The 20000-nt window shown below is 47.9% G+C and overlaps 1 protein-coding gene across 2 annotated transcripts in view; it reads left to right on the top strand.

The window, feature by feature from the left end:
• LOC310962633 (plexin-B2-like) overlaps positions 1 to 20000 on the top strand; it is a 206440-nt gene that overhangs the window by 171167 nt on the left and 15273 nt on the right. For both annotated transcript variants that reach the window (XM_083935141.1, XM_083935140.1), the window contains 12 exons: positions 742 to 829; positions 1849 to 2012; positions 3996 to 4144; positions 5784 to 5919; positions 12788 to 12924; positions 13012 to 13182; positions 13325 to 13433; positions 14350 to 14556; positions 15259 to 15342; positions 17267 to 17362; positions 18396 to 18532; positions 18637 to 18737. In XM_083935141.1, the coding sequence (XP_083791267.1) occupies positions 742 to 829; positions 1849 to 2012; positions 3996 to 4144; positions 5784 to 5919; positions 12788 to 12924; positions 13012 to 13182; positions 13325 to 13433; positions 14350 to 14556; positions 15259 to 15342; positions 17267 to 17362; positions 18396 to 18532; positions 18637 to 18737 (1579 nt within the window). The remainder of the gene's footprint in view (positions 1 to 741; positions 830 to 1848; positions 2013 to 3995; positions 4145 to 5783; positions 5920 to 12787; positions 12925 to 13011; positions 13183 to 13324; positions 13434 to 14349; positions 14557 to 15258; positions 15343 to 17266; positions 17363 to 18395; positions 18533 to 18636; positions 18738 to 20000) is intronic.

The raw sequence follows: 20000 nt of genomic DNA, 5'->3' as shown, positions 1-20000 counted from the left end.
AGGAAATGACCTCAGAACCGCCGTAGGCCTCGTGCTCGTACACGTGCGCACGCTCGTGCTCGTACATGTGCAAACGTGCTTTACTAAAGCCCACCTCTCCCAAACGGGCCGTGGACAGTTATGGCTGCACTCACACTGGTCAAACACACTAGGCTTGACCCGAATAACCTGTTTTGGCGCGGTGCGGAGGGACAGTGTGAGTGCGCCCTAAGGTGCGTGTAAATAATCCCAAATCAGGACTCACAAACAGGAAATAACACAATCAACAGAGGAGATGGAAAACACCCAGAGAGCGATCACAGTGTGTGTGTTCTCTGCCTCTGCTCCTAAATGAAAGCCACTTAAAGAGCCACTCTGAGTCCTTCATCGTGTCCATTAGCGCCTCTCACTCCTTCCCGTCGTGTTCTGAACTCAGCGCGTGTGTCGTTAATGTGGATCAGAGCAATCAGACGCTCGTGTGTGGGTCCGAGAACACGCTCCGCACCTTACTTTGGTTCTGTGCGGATGATTTTGACATGTTGTGTTTATGGTTTATGTGTTTTTAAGTGTTTATAATGTTAGGTTGATGTGTGTGTGTGTGTGTGTGTGTGTGTGTGTGTGTGTGTGTGTGTGTGTGTGTGTGTGTGTGTGTGTGTGTGTGTGTGTGTGTGTGTGTGTGTGTGTGTGTGTGTGTGTGTGTGTGTGTGTGTGTGTGTGTGTGTGTGTGTGTGTGTGTGTGTGTGTGTGTGTGTGTGTGTGCAGTTCTCCTATGATAAGCAGCAGGAGGTGAACGTTTCCTTCCATATCAAAGACAGAGACACTGAAAGGAAGATCGACAGCACGCTGACAGGTTTGTCACTAACACAAACGCTGAATCATGCACACACACACATCATACACACTTATCATACACACACACTTATTATACACACTTATCATACACACACACTTATTATACACACACACACACACACACACACACAATTAATTATACACGTACACAACATGAAGTGTCTTATTTCCAATTAAATTCCAGCTGAATCATGTTAACCTCTCTTCTTCTTCTTCTTCTTCTTCCTCTCCTCCTCCCCCTCCTCTTCTCCTCCTATTCCTCTCCTTCTCCTCCTCTCCTCCTCCTCCTCTCCTCCTCTTCTCTCCTCCTCCTCCTCTCCTCCTCCTCTCCTCCTCTCCTCTCCTCTCCTCCTCCTCCTCTCCTCCTCTCCTCTCCTCTCCTCCTCCTCCTCTCCTCCTCCTCCTCTCCTCCTCTCCTCTCCTCTCCTCTCCTCCTCTCCTCTCCTCGCCTCTTCCTCTCCTCCTCTCCTCCTCCTCCTCCTCTCCCCCTCCTCTCCTCTTCTCCTCCTCCTCTCCTCCTCTCCCCCTCCTCTCCTCCTCCTCTCCTCCTCTCCTCTCCTCCTCCTCCTCCTCCTCTCCTCCTCCTCTCCTCCTCCTCTCCTCCTCTCCTCTCTTCCTCTCCTCCTCCTCTTCTCCTCTTCTCCTCTCCTCCTCTTCTCCTCCTCTCCTCTCCTCTCCTCTTCTCCTCTCCTCCTCTTCTCCTCTCCTCCTCCTCCTCTCCTCCTCTTCCTCTCCTCCTCCTCCTCTCCTCCTCTTCCTCTCATCCTCCTCTCCTCCTCCTCCTCCTCCTCCTCCTCTCCTCCTCCTCTCCTCCTCCTCCTCCTCTCCTCCTCCTCTCCTCCTCCTCCTCTCTTCCCTCTCATCCTCCTCCTCCTCTCCTCTCCTCCTCCTCTCCTCCTCCTCCTCCTCCTCCTCTCCTCCTCCTCTCCTCCTCCTCCTCTCTTCCCTCTCATCCTCCTCCTCCTCTCCTCTTCTCCTCCTCCTCTCCTCCTCTCCTCCTCCTCCTCCTCTCCTCAGTCGTGCTGTATAACTGCTCCGTGGGAAGAGAAGACTGCAGTCTGTGTAAACACGCCGACGCCAAGTACCAGTGTGTTTGGTGCACCGCCGCACGCAGCTGCGTTTACCGGGAGCTCTGCCCGTCACCGCAGCCGGCTCACTGCCCCAACCCGCAAATCACCGACGTGAGTCACCATCGCCACGACAACAAAACAAACCCTCATACCTCAGCATCAAACAATTCACTTTGATGCACAAATAAACCTGACAAACACTCAGTGTGTGCAGCAAACGGGTAAAACATGGTTCAAACTCCACAGCCGACATAAAAGAGGCGTCACAGCTGAGGTTCCCCTGCAGCGCGTCGCCTTTATGAGCCGCACATAAAGCAGAAAGTGTCCTCACAAAGTCTGAAGTGTGAGCCGTGATCTGCTGGTGCCATTTAAAAGACTCTGTGAAGACCCAGCACCTTTAATGGAGTCAGTATCTCATCTCATCTTCAGCCTCTGATCCGGGGTCGGGTCTCAGGGGCAGCAGCTTTAGCAGGGGACCCCAAACTTCCCTTTCCCGGGCCACATTAACCAGCTCTAACTGGGGGATCCTGAGGCGTTCCCAGGCCAGTGTGGAGATCTAATCTCTCCACCTGGTCCTGGGTCTTCCCCGAGGCCTCCTCCCAGCTGGACGTGCCTGGAACACCTCCCTAGGGAGGCGCCCAGGGTTCATCCTTACCAGATGATCCTCAACCACCTCAACTGGCTCCTTTCAACACAAAGGAGCAGCGGCTCTACTCCGAGTTCCTCACGGATGCTGAACTTCTCCCCCTCTCTCTAAGGGAGACTCCAGACCCCCTCCTGAGGAAACACATTTCACACGCTTGGACCTGGACCTGGTTCTTTGGGTCCTGACCCAGCTTTCATGACCACAGGTGAGGGTAGGAACCAGGACTGAGGGTAGATCCAGAGCTTTGTCTTCCTCAGCTCTCTTTTGGTCACAACGGTGCGGTAGAGCGACTGCAGCTCCGCCCCCGCTGCTCCGATTCTCCGGCCAAACTCACGCTCCATCGTCCCCTCACTCGTGAACAAGATCCCCTGGTACTTGAACTCCTTCACTTGGGGTCAGGACTCATTCCCTACCTGGAGTAACATCCAGCGTATTGCATCCCCCCCCCCCCCCCCCTCGTCGTCACAGAAAACCAGACAACCTCTGACATAAATCACGTCTGATCTTCTGTCTCACTGTGATTTCAAAGGAATGAGTGAAGACGGAGTGTGTGTGAAATGTGCTGCAGTCACAGGAGGAACAGACAAGGAAGTAATCACACGGATGAGCGAGGACGAGGGGGATTTTAAACGTATCTGAGAGGGAATCGCGTCGTGTTCGACGACGGGAATCAAACAAACAGAATGACTCACGGTAACTTTACTGCAGGAGGTCTTTCCTCTTCAGTGACCATAAAATCAGGACTGACTGCAGTTTTGGGCCTTGAGAGCCTGAACTTCCACTTCTTTGTTACCCAGAGGATGGCGGCCACTCAGAAATACACAGTCCATACATTATTAAGGATATTACACGGACTTTAAAGTCCACATTTTTAAAATATTATGAATGAAAAAAGTCACACACAAAGCAGCAACAGCGTAGTTAGTGAAGCCAGAGTTTATTAAAGAGTGTTTTAAAGACTTACCTACTGGCCCCTGTACCAGCTCCTCTCATAGTAAAGTCCATTACAGTGGAAGGAGCCCATTGGTGCTTTGTTTTGTGTGTAGGGACTCTTCTCATGCTGCTGCAGAGGTTTGCTGTTATTTTCAGCAGCATTAGTGGTTAAAAAAGACCTTTGAATGCCTTCACCGTGCTGCCCCGAGCTAATCACTGTTAGCCACGTCCGGTTGTTAGCCACTCTCCGTTAGGAAATAGTCAATACAGTAACTGATCCTGAAAAACTGCGCTGAACATTTAAGACGCCGTCGTCTTGGAAATCGTATGGGAAAGTGTATGGGAGAGGGGCCAGACATATCTGCCAGAACAAATGCAACATGAATTTGGCAGATTCCTCTTGTTTCCCGGGTAGCCTGACCCGGGTTAATAAAGAAGATTAGATGAGATACCGTAACATTAGAGACATTTCCTTTGCTCAGCTGTACGTCTACGTCTTCTCTCTCCCGCCGCAGATCACGCCACTCTTCGGTCCTCTGAACGGTCGGATCGCCGTGACCATCAAAGGCTCCAACATGGGGATCAAGAAGGAAGACGTGAAGAAGATCACGGTGGCCGGAGTGGACTGCGTTCACCAGGAGGACCGATACTCCGTCTCCACCAGGTAAGACCCCCAGAGAGCGGCAGCAGCTACGTTAGCACGCAGACGCGAGTCCGTGTGTCGAACTGGTGAAGCTCTTTAGGGCGCCCTCCCACTGTGCCTCCGTCCCGTGCCCCGTGCTTTAGGGTCCTTGTCCCCCCCTCCAGGCCCGTTTGTACTCACACTACCTGGGCCTCGGAGAATGCTTCTTGCTGCCTATACGTCATCACGCCGTTACACGTCACACGCATTGATGACGTCATGGCGATGCGTGGCTTTGTTTCCAGATCTTTCCGTAGACCTCGGAGTTTTTGTGCGTCTTGTCGACTGTTTTTGAATCTTTTCATCAACCAAATCTGCAGTAAACACTCCACCTCCGCATCACACCAACGTGAACCTTTCACCGCCATTGTTTTAAATGTCCGCGCATGGTCCCTCCTTCTTTTTTCTACGTCCCAACAGGCGCACAGGAAATGACCTCAGAACCACCGTAGGCCTCATGCTCGTACACGTGCGCACGCTCGTGCTCGTACATGTGCAAACGAGCTTTACAAAAGCCCACCTCTCCCAAACGGGCCGTGGACGGCCACCGTGCCGCTCCTAGACGCGGTACGGTTGCACTCACACTGGTCAAAGGAACCAGACTTTAACCCTACGGTTACGGTACGGATGGACAGTGGGAGTGCGCCCTTACATGAACCTCTGACAGCCCACCGACTTGAATTAATGACTACAGATAAGTGAACATAGCTGCTTCTCTGAATCCACGCTGACGTCTGATACAGGGGAGGTGTCTGGGTTATCGCAGGGGTTTCCTCTTGATTATGAGACAGTGGGCACAGACGTGAGAGCCACCCCCCCCCTGCACAGTCATTTATAGTCCTTTCACTTTCCTGTTTGGTCGTTTTTGTCTTTTTGTTGTTGCTCTACGTAAATGTATGGTCGCCTAGCAACTTCTTGTTATTATTTTGCATCTCTGTGATTGTTTTGCATCCATTTTTACTCGTTTTTGTTTCCTTTTCTGGTCGTTTTGAGTGTATTTTTTGTTTTTCTACTTGTCTACGTCGTCGTTTAACACTTTGCTGTGGTCGTTTTGTGTTTATTTTGCGTTTCTCTGATTGATTTAAATCTATTTGTGGTTGTTTTGCGTCTCTTTACAGGCGTCTTGCGTCTCTTTGTGGTCATTTTGTGTGTCTTTGTGCTTGTTTTACACTTATTTTGAGTCCTTTTGCATCTCTTTGGAGTAACTCTTTCTCTCTTTGTGCTCATTTAACACCTATTTTTAGACATTTTACTTTTCTATGTGGTCATTTAACACCTATTTTTAGACATTTTGCACCTTCTTGTGGTCATTTTGCAGCCAAGTGATTATTTTACATCCGTTTAGTAGTTTTGAATGTCTTTGTGGTGGTCTTTGAATCTATTTCTAGTCATTTTGCATTTCTTTATGGTTGTTTATATTCATTATGTGTGTGTTCGTGGTCGTTCGGCGTCTCTTTGTGGTCGGGTTGTGTGAGTCAGAGCCCCTGAGCCTGTGCCCAATTAATAATCCAGCAGCGGATTTACTCAGAGTTTGTGCAAAAACCCCCAAAAACGAAGGCTCAAGAGTTCAATTTAAAACCAGATGTTGTTACTGAGCCGCTCCCCGTCTTTCTGTCCACAGTGTGGTGTGTGAGATCGGTCCAGCCAGGCGGCGTCCACCGGGTGACCTCCCGTTTGAACGCTCCAACAGCGGAGCGGTGGAGATAGAAGTCGAGGGAGGAAGGAAAGGGACGTCCAAGGTCATTTTCACCTATCGGGTAGGTCTGAACCATAACACTGCACTGAAGAATCTAACTTAAAAGTGACGTCTTTTTACATGTTTGTGTTACAATTAACGCGAGCTGTCCCAAACTGACTCTAAGGGCTGATTCAGGCACATTTGAATGCATCAGTATCGTTTCATTTCCATGTGTGTGTTTGTGTAAAGAGCCCAAAATGGCTCCTGTTAAGAGACACGCTTACGACGCAGAGTTTACACTCAAGGCCATTAGTCACGCAGTAGAACACGGGAATAGAGCAGCAGCCAGAGAGTTGAACATGAACCAATCAATGGTGCCGAAGTGGAGGAAGCAACAAGACGACCTCCCCTGACTGTTGTGTTGACGTTCCCTTTAGAGCAGCTTCATCTAATGGATGCAGAACGTAACCCCAGCCTCCACTGTGGCGTCTGCTCTATGCACCTTATAATGTGGTGCACCTTATACATGAAGAAAGTTTCAAAATAAGACGTTCATTGAAGGTGCGCCTTATATATGAACAAAGTTTCAAAATAAGACGTTCATTGAAGGTGCGCCTTATAATGTGGTGACCTTATAGTGCGGAAAATACGATAGTAGGTATTTTGAGTTTCTGCGTGGTCGTTTTGCATCCATATTTAGTCATTGTGTGATTGTTTGTGGTCATTTTGTGTATCTTTGTTGTTGTTTCACATCTATTTCTAGATTTTCTGCACCTTCTCGTGGTTATTTAGCAACTGTGAGATGGTTTTGCATCCATTCATGAGTCATTTTTCATCTTTTTTTTTTGGCGGTGAACCACAGTTAAATTACTAATCTAGAAAATAATCTGCAGATAGATAATGAATATAATTGTCTGTTGCAGCCCTAGTTTGATTGATGTCATACTGATTGTTTTGCATCTATTCGTAGTCAGTTTTTATGTGGTCGATTTGCTTTTATTTGAGTTGTTTTGCACCTTTTTGGGATCATATTGCGTCCGTGAGAATGTTTTGCGTCCTTTTATTAGTCGTTTCGCATCTTGCATAAACCACAGTAAATTGATAAATCGAGAAATGAATCATCAGATTAATAGATAATGAAAGTGTCTGTTATTCACAGCCCTCGTGTGATCGATGTCACGCACTTCTGCTTGTTGTGATACTCGTGAAAACTCCACACGGCTCCTTTTCATGCAGCAACCGTGGCGACTGTGGCTCAGTTGGTAGAGGGAGTCGGCCAATGTCCGAAGGGTCGGCTGTTTGATCCCCGTCCTGCCCTATTTGTGTCATGGTCGTTGTGTCCTTGGGTGAGACACTTCACCCACCTTGCCTCGTGTGAATGTGTGTGACTGCTGTATGTGTGAGGAGGTGGTCGGAGGCGCAGCTGTGACGTAGTTCACCACCACCATGTGCGTCTGTGTGAATGAACCTGGACCTTGTAAAGCACCTTGAGCTCTGAGAAAGACGCTAAATAAATCTACGCCATAATAATGATAATAATAATAATAGCACAGGTTTAGTCGTGCAGTGTGCGACCTGTCGGCTTCACTAAACACACAATTCACTCCTCTTAACTTCCAGTTTCCAGGTGTTCTGGCGCTCACTGTCTACAGTAGTTTGACAGCCATCACAGACACTTTGTTCCTTTATTTTGTCACTTTAAAACGCGTTGATTCAACTGCAGGAAGCTTTTAAACATCCTTAAATGTGGCGTCCTGAAACCCGCAGACGCTGCGTGCACACCTCATCTGAGGCGATGCACAACGTTGTGTGACGCAGCCACTTCAAACCCACGAGCGTTCAAAGGTTTGTAACAAAGTAAAACACACAGCGCTTCGTCTGGTGCGGGGAAACGGGGCTCCCTGAAGAGCGTGGAAACGTCCCTCGCTGCACAGAACCGTGTCCATATTCCAGCAGCTCCTCCTGCCAACGGAGAAGCAAATCTGATCAGAGTAAACACATTTCACCTGCTGCTCTGTTTCCTTATGTTTACAGGGTTCAGTTGTTGTTGTTCACGTTCATATTCCAGGTTTTGTTTCCTTTTAAACCGACAAAAAGCCAATTAAAGCAAACTGCGGAGAACAAAGCGGCTCTTTGTCTCTGCGGTAAACTTCCCTCAGAGATCATTTGTTTTCTTCTTCTTCTTAACGTCAGAACGGAAGTTTTAACCCAAGAGGACACAAACAGGCCGAGCTCGCAGTGGAGGCTTAGGCACCGACGCCAAAACATCGGTTTGCAAACTGTCGCACGACTCGTGCAGTTTAATCCGAGTCTCGTTCATCGAGTCACACGTCAACACTTCACTTTCACTTCAACCTTGATATTTACGACACCTCTGCTACCGTGAGAAGCTTTCTCTCCACGAGCCCGAGTCTCTTCCTGTCACATCCTGTCTGAAATATAAGGTTTTATTTAAGTTGGAGTCTGTAACATTTAGTTATAAGTCTGTTAAACTCCTGTCTATCACAGTGAGTCATCAATGAACCGAACACCTGCACGTCTTTGGACTGTGGGAGGAAACCGGAGAACCCGGAGAAAACCCACGCAGACACGGGGACAACATGCAAACTCCACACAGAAGGGCCCCAGCTGGGATTCAAACCAGGAACCCTCTCGCTGTGAGGCGACCATAGCGACCATACAGCGACCATTGTTTTATTCTACTTTAACAGTTTTTTATGTACTTGAATTCACCTCCAACCGACGTACGTGGGAAGTTTTTCATGTCGTTTTTGCATTTTTAAATATTTTCTCTTGTTTCGTGCTTTTATTTTACGGATCGCAGCTCTTTGTCGAGTCTACTCCGTCCCTTGTTTCATGTTTTATGTCTCGTTTTGATCGTTTGGCGAAGAAGAAGAAGAAGCCCTTCATGTCGGATGAGGAAGGAGGAGAGGGCGTGGGTGGAGAAGAGGCAAAGGAGGCCGAACCAGAGACTGGAGATGTCAATGTGGGCTTTAAAGAACGCGTGGATTATACAGTAGTGTGAATTACAGCGCGTTACCTTTCCGTATGTCCCAACAGTGGATGAGGACAGTTGTCTTATCAGCAGACACGTTTCTCTGGGTTTGAATTTCTTCTTCTTCTTTATTCCAGAAACCTAGAAGTGTGTTATTGTTCCACAGACCGAATATCTTTCAGTCCCAGCTCCTCCCGTGCTGCTGCGTTGTGTGTGTCTTCGCTTCCAGCCGGGCAGAGCCGCCGTTCTGACTTCCTCTCTCTCCGCGTGGATGTTTATTCTGGCGTTTGCGGCTCTGCGTGCCACGACAGCGAGAGCCCGAATCTGAAAAGAGCAACAAACCAGATGCTTAAGTGCATCTCAGCAGCTGCACACACACACACACACACACACACACACACACACACACACACACACACCAAACATTGTGCTTCTTCGCTTTGGATTCATATTTTCACTGTTATTTTAATTTTTTCTGCACACTGCGCTCGACTTCTGCGTCTTAATTCTCCAGGCGGGGGGACTCCAGTCATTTCTCCGAGGCCTCTCTTTTATCCTCGAGGATGAATGTCGGCGCTCGTTTTTGTTTTTTCGGCGCTTCACAAAACCTTTTCCACAACAAACAGGAAGCCAACAAGCAGCTGGTGTACTTCAGTCGCCGCAATCGTCGCCTTTATTAATATTTCTACTCGAGCGCACGAGCTGATAAAAGTCCCCCGCGGTGAAGTTTTGCAGTTTTAGCTGTGAACTGTGAGAGTCGTCAAAGTCCCTGCAGCTGGGACGTAATGAAATCTACCGGGTTAAAGTTTAATGTTTACTTCTTATTTGATCTTTTCCCCCCCTCTCTCTCTTTGTCTGTCGCTGTGATTTGCTTTGACGGGTCGGAGACTTTGCTTTTGTTCGTGGAATTTGAGGATTTTCCTGCCAAAACCTGCACAAAGCGTTTCTTTCTGAGAACGACTGGAGGGAGAAAAGCCTCTTGAGCAACAACACAGACTCTAATGGGTTTTACAAAACACACAAAAACAATTAGAAGTCATAATTAAGTTGGAGCCATTACCACTTGTTTGTTCTGTGTTTGATTTACGGGGCTCAATTGGTAAAAATTGAATATAACATACCATATTTTCCACACTATAAGGCGCACCACATTATAAGGAGCATAGAACAGACGCTACAGTGGAGGCCGGGGTTACGTTCTGCATCCATTAGATGAAGCTGCGCTAAAGGGAACGTCAACACAACAGTCAGGGGAGGTCGTCTTGTTGCTTCCTCCACTTCGGCACCATTGATTGGTTCATGTTAAACTCTCTGGCTGCTGCTCTATTCCCGTGTTCTGCTGCGTGACTAATGGCCTTGAGTGTAAACTCTGCGTCGTAAGCGTGTCTCTTAACAGGAGCCATTTTGGGGTCTTTACACAAACACACACATGGAAATGAAACGGCACGCTTCACACAGTCGTATATCTCAACATGCACCGCGCGTTACTTCTTCTACGGGGGAAAATAGAGTCGGCGGCTGCTCACCGTAGTTGGAGACCTGTTGTGGCTCAATATTGGTCCATATATAAGGAGCACCGGATTATAAGGAGCACTGTCGGCTTTTGATACATTTGAAGGTTTTTAGGTGCAACTTATAGTGCGGGAAATACGCTAGATAACTCTCCCTTCATATCTACATGAAGAGCAGGTCCTCTTCCACAGGGTCGTGTTTAAATGGTAACAAAAGTCTCACAAGATGCTAAAGGTTGAATCTGGAGAATGAGCAGAACAGTGCCATCTAGTGTCTCAAGATGATGATGATGATGATGATGATGATGAAGCCCTTTATTTGTCACTAGTCACAAGTACCAGCGAAATTGCAGTGCCACCTGTCCAAACATACATGTACATACAATGTGACAGAGGGGTAGACAGGACAGGAGGCAGGATTGGATTGAGAAAGTTACAGCATAACATGAGGAGAGGGAGGAGAGAAAAAAAAGGCAACCCCCAGATTGTACTCCAGAGGGAGTGCAGTGTCGGAACAGGAAAAAAAACACCTCAGCAACAAAAGCACATAATCACTCTTACAACAGAAAAACTCAAGACTAGCAACAGGGAGGGGGTGAGGGTGGGGGGTGTAACCCAGGAGACAGCACCCACCCGGACCTGCAGCCATATTCGGCGCTGGTCACGGACCCGTCTCTCTCACTGGGGGGGTACAAAGCTGCAGAGACGTGGGAGAGGGGGAGGAGGGTGGATGCATATCTGTATAAATGTATAATGTCACTGTATGTGTGAGCCTGGGTCGTCACCCCGCCCGGCGTCACAGCCTCGGTGCCTCAGTCTGATCCAACGGAGACGGCCTTGATCATAACCCAGGCAGAGTCAACAATCAGCAGGTGTCTGTGGGAGGTGGGGGAAGGAATGAAGAGCGTCTCACTGCAGTGTTCTCCAGGGGAGTTGTTGTTCCAGCAGCAGCCTTGGCCAAGGCCACTGCTGGTTGGGGAGGCCGAAAAGGATAAGATTGGGGTTGTTTGGGTTTGGGACGAGCAGCCACATTCCAATGTCGCGGCTACTCTCTTTGTCCATTCTGGTCAGCAATACGATCCCCTTTCCTTTGCAAAGCCATGAGCGTCTCCTTGATGGTACCCACATCGCGGCTCAAGTTGTCCACGTTGCAAAGCCACAGTCTGAGTGCCCATGACTCGCACCGCCTCAATCATTCCAGGCAGCCATGTGGGGCTCTTGGCAGCTGCCATGGATTCCCGAATTCTCTGATAAACCAGGCCCGTGCCTATTCCAATCAGCAGGGAAGTTGTTATCACGGTTCCGAATAGGTAGATGTCTTCGACGTCCTCCACAGAAAGAACCGCCAGGCACACGACCCGCCACCTCTCCCACGCGTCCATCGTGTAGCCAGCTGCAAACGTTCCGGCAGGACAGTCAGGTTCCCCCGAACCCGGGCTTCTCGTCGAGAAGATGGTGTCAATAGCGTGCAGAGACCAGTTGATCAATTCCATGATTATTTAGGTTCGGAGAGCAGTGCGGAGAGAGTCTCTCAAAAGAAATACATAAGACAGAAGACTAGACGAGACAAGAGAAGCAAAGCAGGGAAAGATAAGGGAGAGGAGGGAAGGAAAAATGCGACCGCCTCCGCTGAGAGCCAAAGAGATCGTCGTCTTAACAACAAAACACAAGTCCAGCAGTGGGGTTGCCAGGTTGGTCAGACCCAGTGGCCTCCAGGAGACCGGAGTCTGTTTGAGCCTGTTTGAACCTGTCCCCTCCAGAAAACCACAGCATCAAAACAAGGATTAGAGGAGTTTGACTGACAGTTAGCGTTAGCCGTTAGCGTTAGCCGTTGCAGCTAAGTGCAGATGAAAGTGATGTTAGCATCCAGGAGCAGCGTAGCTATGTGGGCGTGCGTTTGAATGGCGTTCCTCTCCTTTCTCTCAGTCCATGGAGTGAATGCTCGGCCTATAGTGACTCTGGTTGTTGCCCGTCTCCGCTCACTCAGCTGCTGGGACAAAGAACGCCCCCTTCACTGAGGCTCCCAAGCAGCTGCACGATTGGCTAACTCCATTTCACCCAGTGCCAGCCTACAGTAGCTGCACCCAACAACAGGCAACCCTGGCAACCAGCAGCGCCCAACGCTATTGGCTGCTACCATGGAAACAGAACGGGACAGAAAGTCAGACAGACAACCATTGACACCTACGGGCAATTTAAGAGTTATCAATTAACCTACCTCCTGCACGTCTTTGGACTGTGGGAGGAAACCGGAGAACCCGGAGAAAACCCACGCAGACACGGGGAGAACATGCAAACTCCACACACAAGGGCCCCAGCCGGGATTCAAACCAGGAACCCTCTCGCTGTGAGGCCAGAGGGACCAAACATGGCCGCCGCAGGTTCCTTCACACTGCTCCTTTAAATGCAAATATCTAATTTATCATCCTCTCTCGTTCCAGGACCCCAAACCGGTCTCTGTCCACCCGGGGAAGGGTCCGGCGGCCGGAGGTACCGTGATCACCATCCAGGGACACGACCTGGACACGGCGACTAAGGACGACATCACTGTCAGCGTGGGCGGAGTCCCCTGTGAAGTGTAAGAGTAAAGTTTTTTTTAACAGTGTCGTGTGTTTTCTTGAAGAAGAGACAGTTGAGACTTTCTTCTTCTTCTGCTCCTCCTCAGCCTGGCGTTCGGCTCACAGATCACCTGTAAGACCGGGAAGAAGGCGCCCTCCGACCCGCTACCCGTGACGGTGAGGTACGGGAGAAACACCACCAAAGAGATCCCAGCGGCGTTCCAGTACTCTGAGAACCCCAAGATCACGGATTATTTCCCCAAAGGCAGCTTCTTATGGTGAGTGTGTCACTTTTAATCTGTTTCATGTTTTATGAATTATGTGAATATAATCCAGTTAATCCTAACTCTGTGTGTGTGTGTGTGTGTGTGTGTGTGTGCGCGTATGTGTGTGTGCGTATGTGTGTGTCTGTGTGTGTAGTGGGGGTCGAAGGATCGTGGTGGTAGGAAATGGTTTTGATCTGATCCAGAGCGCCACGATGAAGGTCCTGCCCTCGGACGAGTTCTCACAGAACACGGCTCCTGTAGAGGTAAGTGTGTGTGCGTGCGTGTGTGTGTGTGTGTGTGTCTGTGCAGAGAATTAGACGTCACTAACAAACCGATCAGCTGTGTGAAATGTGAAGCGTCTGGGTCCGGGTCTGACTGACGACCGGGTTCAGGACGCAGAAGCGATAACTTAGCTGCAGGTCGCTAACGGTTACTCCGCGGGCGGGCAGCTCGGGCTCCGTGTCCAGTGACCTTCTCTGCTCTTGTCAGTGTCAGCTGCAGGAACTGTACCCATCACCTGTAGGTGTTAATAATAGAGCGCTATCGGCCGGGTGTGTATCGGTCTGCAGCTCCTGGAGCAGAGAGAAGAGCTCTGAGTGACAGGGCGTCTTCAGGAGGCGTCACTGCAGGAGACAGTGATCAGAGTCGCTTTATCTGAAGCGTGGGGGAGAAAGAAGAGGAGGCACAGTTGAAGGAAACAGACAGACGGAGGGAGGGAGGAAGTTACACCTGCTCTGAGAATCTGGAATCACTTGACTTCAAGTGCGGAGTCACTGTGAACGCTTTTCTTTTAAGCACCAGACGAATTAATGATAAAGAAACTTGTTGCCGGCAGAAGCTACTGTGAACCTCCCGGGAAGTTTGCGCGTTCGCGTACGTTTTCAAAGGTGTCTCAGTTAGAGACCTAATGTCCGCAGAGGCATTCAGACGAGAAACACATCACTGTAGACTTGGGTTTACGCTGCGTTCAAGTTGAACTCGGAAAAAAAACATCTAAGTTAAAGTGTAAGTCTGATGGAAATGGACCCCGCGGTCTTTTTCGGTGTGAAAACACATCAGATAAGCCGCGTAGATGGACGTTTCCAATGAGAACTATTGAAATATAACTTTGGTGAGGTGTTTCCCAGCAGACATCGCCTCCTCTGACTGAAAATACGTTTCTTCTCCTGTCTCCGTCAGTTTGCGCAGGAGGCTCTGAGTAAGAACGACACCGTCCTGGAGTTTTACTCTCCGGCGGTGAACAGCTGCGACAGCCAGACCCTCAAGACGGTCCTCTACCTGGACAACGCCCGGGAGGAGCTGAAGGCCTTCGACTACCACCCCGACCCCACCTTCAACGTGCTCGCCAAGAACGTCATCACCGAGACCAGCATCATCATCGTGACCGTGAGGACGCACGCTTAAATTCACACTTTATTCTTGTTTTCAGCCTAAAATGAACAAAAAGTCCACCTGTTTTTAATAAAAGTCACATTTTAGTCTTGTTTTCAGCCTAAAATGAACAAATAGTCCACCTGTTTTTAATAAAAGTCACATTTTATTCTTGTTTTCAGTCTAAAATGAACAAATAGTCCACCTGTTTTTAATAAAAGTCACATTTTATTCTTGTTTTCAGCCTAAAATGAACAAATAGTCCACCTGTTTTTAATAAAAGTCACATTTTAATCTTGTTTTCAGTCTAAAATGAACAAATAGTCCACCTGTTTTTAATAAAAGTCACATTTTAATCTTGTTTTCAGTCTAAAATGAACAAATAGTCCACCTGTTTTTAATAAAGTCACATTTTATTCTTGTTTTCAGCCTAAAATGAACAAATAGTCCACCTGTTTTTAATAAAAGTCACATTTTATTCTTGTTTTCAGTCTAAAATGAACAAATAGTCCACCTGTTTTTAATAAAAGTCACACTTTATTCTTGTTTTCAGCCTAAAATGAACAAATAGTCCACCTGTTTTTAATAAAAGTCACATTTTATTCTTGTTTTCAGCCTAAAATGAACAAATAGTCCACCTGTTTTTAAAAAAGTCTGCTCTTTATCTCTGGATGCGTTGACCTCACGCTGGTTTTCTCTCCGTCTCGCTCTCGTCAGGGCGTAGGTTTCTCCAAGGCCATGACCGCCAAAGAGGCCCAGGCGTTTGTGGGAGACGCCTCCTGTCACGTCAACATCCTGCAGGTATTTTCTCCGCTTCGTTCCCCTTTTTTAACTCTGTCAGAATCAAGTTTACGCGAGAGGAAGTCACTGTCTACGCTCTCTTCGAAGCCACCAGACTCCTGTTTGTCATTTTACCCCCTACTGCTGCTTCAATCGGTTAGTTTCAGAATCAGAATCAGAATCAGAATCAGGTTTATTGCCAGACAATTTTCATTGCAAGGAATTTGACTTGATTTGACAGTGCCTACATAAATATAAACATGAACACATGCAAAACTAAACATATGGCATTGAATTATATACATGAAATATAAGTGACTGAATTTGTATGACCAGTGCAGGTGGTAATGTGCAAGTTAAAGTGTCCAGTGAAAAAAAGAAAAAGGGGGGTGTTAATATAACACCTGTGATTTGGGTACGTTAATATAACGTATGAGTTCCAGATGTCGTTAATATAACGAATGACCGTTAAGTGTCTTTAGCAGAATTCCAGAGCCTGATGGCAGAGGGGAAGAAACTGTTTTTGTGGCGGGAGGTTTTGGTCCTGATGGACCGCAGCCTCCGGCCAGAGGGGAGAGGTTCAAACAGATAGTGACCAGGGTGGGAGGGATCAGCAGCTATCTTCCCTGCTCTCCTCAGGGTCCTGGAAGAGTAGAGTTCTGGGAGAGAAGGGAGGTTGCAGCCAATCACCTTTTCTGCAGAACGTATGATACGCTGCAGTCTGCACCTGTCCTTGGCAGAGGCAGCAGCGTACCAGACGGTGATGGAGGAGGTGAGGATGGACTCGATGATGGCAGTGTAGAAGTGGACCAGCATTGTCCGTGGTAGATTGAACTTCTTCAGCTGCCTCAGGAAGTACATCCTCTGCTGTGCCTTCTTGATGAGGGAGCTGATGTTTGGCTCCCACCTGAGATCCTGGGAGATGATGGTTCCCAGGAAGCGGAAGGACTCCACAGTGTCCACTGGAGTTTGTGTTATTTTGTGACTTTTGATGTTTTAAAGGGTTAGAAACTAATAAAACTTACAGGTCAACCATCCGACGGAGGCAGCGGTAGAGCGTCACTTCCTGTTCTGTGAGGTTAAATCGCTGTTTATGTCAAACGGAGTCTGGTGGCATCAGATCTTTCCCTATAAACATACCATATTTTCAGCACTATAAGGAGCATAGAACAGACGCTACAGTGGAGGCTGGGGTTACGTTCTGCATCCATTAGATGGAGCTGCTCTAAAGGGAACGTCAACACAACAGTCAGGGGAGGTCGTCTTGTTGCTTCCTCCACTTCGACACCATTGATTGGTTCATGTTAAACTCTCTGGCTGCTGCTCTATTCCCGTGTTCTACTGCGTGACTAATGGCCTTGAGTGTAAACTCTGCGTCGTAAGCGTGTCTCTTAACAGGAGCCATTTTGGGCTCTTTACACAAACACACACATGGAAATGAAACGGCACGCTTCACGCAGTCATATATCTCAACATGCACCGCGCGTTACTTCTTCTACGGGGGAAAATAGAGTCGGCGGCTGCTCACCGTAGTTGGAGACCTGTTGTGGCTCAATATTGGTCCATATATAAGGAGCACCGCATTATAAGGAGCACTGTCGGCTTTTGAGACATTTGGAGGTTTTTAGGTGCAACTTATAGTGCGGAAAATACGGTAGTTTGTTTGTGACTTTTGATGTTTTAAAGGGTTAAGAACTAATAAAACTTACAAGTAAACTATTCGAAGGAGGCAGCGGTAGAGCGGCACTTCCTGTTCTGTGAGGTTAAATTGCTGTTTATGTCACTGGAGTCTGGTGGCGTCAGATCGTTCCGCGTAAACATAAAGAAAAGCGTCTTTACAGCAAAGTAAATCTGTAAAAAAACAGTTGAAATGTGGCGTTTTTATTCTGAATAAACCGATTCATGACGTTAAATTAGACGCTCCTCTTCCTCTCTCCGTGTGCAGGATGATAAGCTGATCCTGGAGGCTCCGTCGTCGCAGCCCAGATCCAGATCCAAGCGCCAACGCAGAGACACGACCAACGACCTGCTGGAGCTCGTGGTAACGGGGCATCTACCTTCACACGCATGTCCACCTCTGAGTCATTCATACAACACAGGGTTAAAACTGTGTTCACACGCATGTCCACCTCTCTAGTTCTTTCTTTTCTTTCTCTTCTTCTTCTTCTGCTGCTTCTTCTTCCTGTTCTTCCTGTTCTTTCTTTTTATTTTCTTCCTCTTTTCCTCCTCTTCCTCTTCTTCTACTTCTTCCTCTCCTTCCTCATCCTTCTTTTCTTTTTCTTCCTCTTCTTATTTCTCTTCTTCTTCTTTCTTTGTTTTCCTCCTCTTCCTCTTCTTCGTCTTTTTCCTCCTCTTCCTGTTCTTCATCTTTATCTTCTTCTTCCTCATCCCTTCTTTTCTTCTTTCTATCCCTCATCTTCCTCTTCTGCTTCTTCTTCTTCTTTTCCCTCCTCTTCCTCTTCTTCTTTCTTTGTCTTCCTCCTCTTCAACTTCTTCCACTTCTTCTTCGTCTTCCTTCTTCCTCATCCCTTCTTTTCTTCTTTCTTTCCCTCATCTTCCTCTTCTTCTTCTTCTTCCTCTTCCTCTTCTTCTTCTTCTTCCTCTTCCTCTTCTTCTTCTTCTTTTCCTCCTCTTCCTCTTCTTCTTCCTCTTTCTTTCCCTCTTCCTCTTCTTCTTCCTCTTTCTTTCCCTCTTCCTCTTCTTCTTCCTCTTCCTCTTCTTCTTCGTACTCTTCTTCTTCTTCTTCCTCTTCCTCTTCCTCTTCTTACTCTTCTTCTTCTTCTTCCTCTTCTTCTTCTTCTTCTTCCTCCTCTTCCTCTTCTTCTTCTTCCTCTTCCTCCTTCTTCCTCTTCTTCTTCTTCTTCTTCTTCTTCCTCTTCCTCTTCCTCAAGCTTTTATGGAAAACTGAACTTTTAGCGTCTGATTCTGAATAAATCGTCTGGATTTTTAGAAATCATAGAAAACCAGACGCTCCTGCTGCAGAAGTTTCCCTGCGTATCAAAGTAACTTTGCGTATAATCATCCGTACAAACACGAGTGCACTGCAAACACTCTGCCTCTACCTCTGTCCGCAGGTGAAGTTCGGTCACGGCGAGTGGTTGGTGGGTTCGGTCTACTACGCCAGAAAAGACGACATCCCTCTGGCGATCATCATCCCCGCGGTTATCGTACCGATGCTGCTCTTCATCGCCGTGTCCGTCTACTGCTACAGGTGCGAAGAACACACACACACACACACACACACACACACACACACACACACACACACAAATATAGATGTCGTCCTGTCGTTGACGTGTGTGTGTGTGTTCACAGGAGGAAGAGTCAGCAGGCGGAACGAGAGTATGAGAAGGTGAAACACCAGCTGGAGAATCTGGAGGAAAGTGTCCGAGATCGCTGCAAGAAAGAGTTCACAGGTTCGAACACTCAGGGCGCACTCCCACTGTGCCTCCGTCCCGAGCCCCGTGCTTTAGGGTCCCTGTCCCCCCCTCCAGGCCCGTTTGTACTCACACTACCTGGGCCTCGGAGAATGCTTCTTGCTGCCTATACGTCATCACGCCGTAACACGTCACACGCATTGATGACGTCATGGCGATGCGTGGCTTTGTTTCCAGATCTTTCCGTAGACCTCGGAGTTTTTGTGCGTCTTGTCGACTGTTTTTGAATCTTTTCATCGACCAAATCTGCAGTAAACACTCCACCTCCGCATCACACCAACGTGAACCTTTCACCGCCATTGTTTGAAATGTCCGCGCATGGTCCCTCCTTCTTTTCTCTGTGTCCCAACAGGCGCACAGGAAATGACCTCAGAACCGCCGTAGGCCTCGTGCTCGTACACGTGCGCACGCTCGTGCTCGTACATGTGCAAACGTGCTTTACTAAAGCCCACCTCTCTCAAACGGGCCGTGAACGGCCAGCTGTCCGCAGTTATGCGCGGAGCGGGTGCACTCACACTGGTCAAACAAACTAGACTTTAGCTGAAAAAACAGTTTAGGCCCGGTGCGGAAGGACAGTGTGAGTGCGCCCGTGTAAATGACTCTTTGATGGATAAAATCAGCGCGTCAATGACTCTTTGATGGATAAAATCAGCGCGTAAATGACTCTTTGATGGATAAAATCAGCGCGTAAATGACTCTGATGGATGAAAGCAGCGCGTAAATGACTCTTTGATGGATGAAATCAGCGCGTAAATGACTCTGATGGATGAAATCAGCGCGTAAATGACTCTTTGATGGATAAAATCAGTGCGTAAATGACTCTTTGATGGATGAAATCAGCGCGTAAATGACTCTTTGATGGATAAAATCAGTGCGTAAATGACTCTTTGATGGATAAAAGCAGCGCGTAAATGACTCTTTAATGGATGAAATCAGCGCGTAAATGACTCTGATGGATGAAAGCAGCACGTAAATGACTCTGATGGATGAAAGCAGCACGTAAATGACTCTGATGGATGAAAGCAGCGCGTAAATGACTCTTTGATGGATGAAATCAGCGCGTAAATGACTCTGATGGATGAAATCAGCGCGTAAATGACTCTGATGGATAAAATCAGTGCGTAAATGACTCTTTGATGGATGAAATCAGCGCGTAAATGACTCTTTGATGGATAAAATCAGCGCGTAAATGACTCTTTGATGGATGAAACCAGCGCGTAAATGACTCTTTAATGGATGAAA

The sequence above is a fragment of the Echiichthys vipera genome, assembly GCF_963691815.1.
Source record: "Echiichthys vipera genome assembly, chromosome: 20".
Classification (NCBI taxonomy): domain Eukaryota; kingdom Metazoa; phylum Chordata; class Actinopteri; order Perciformes; family Trachinidae; genus Echiichthys; species Echiichthys vipera.
The sequence above is the reverse complement of the archived record's forward strand: the minus strand, read 5'-3'. Positions and strand labels throughout refer to the sequence as shown.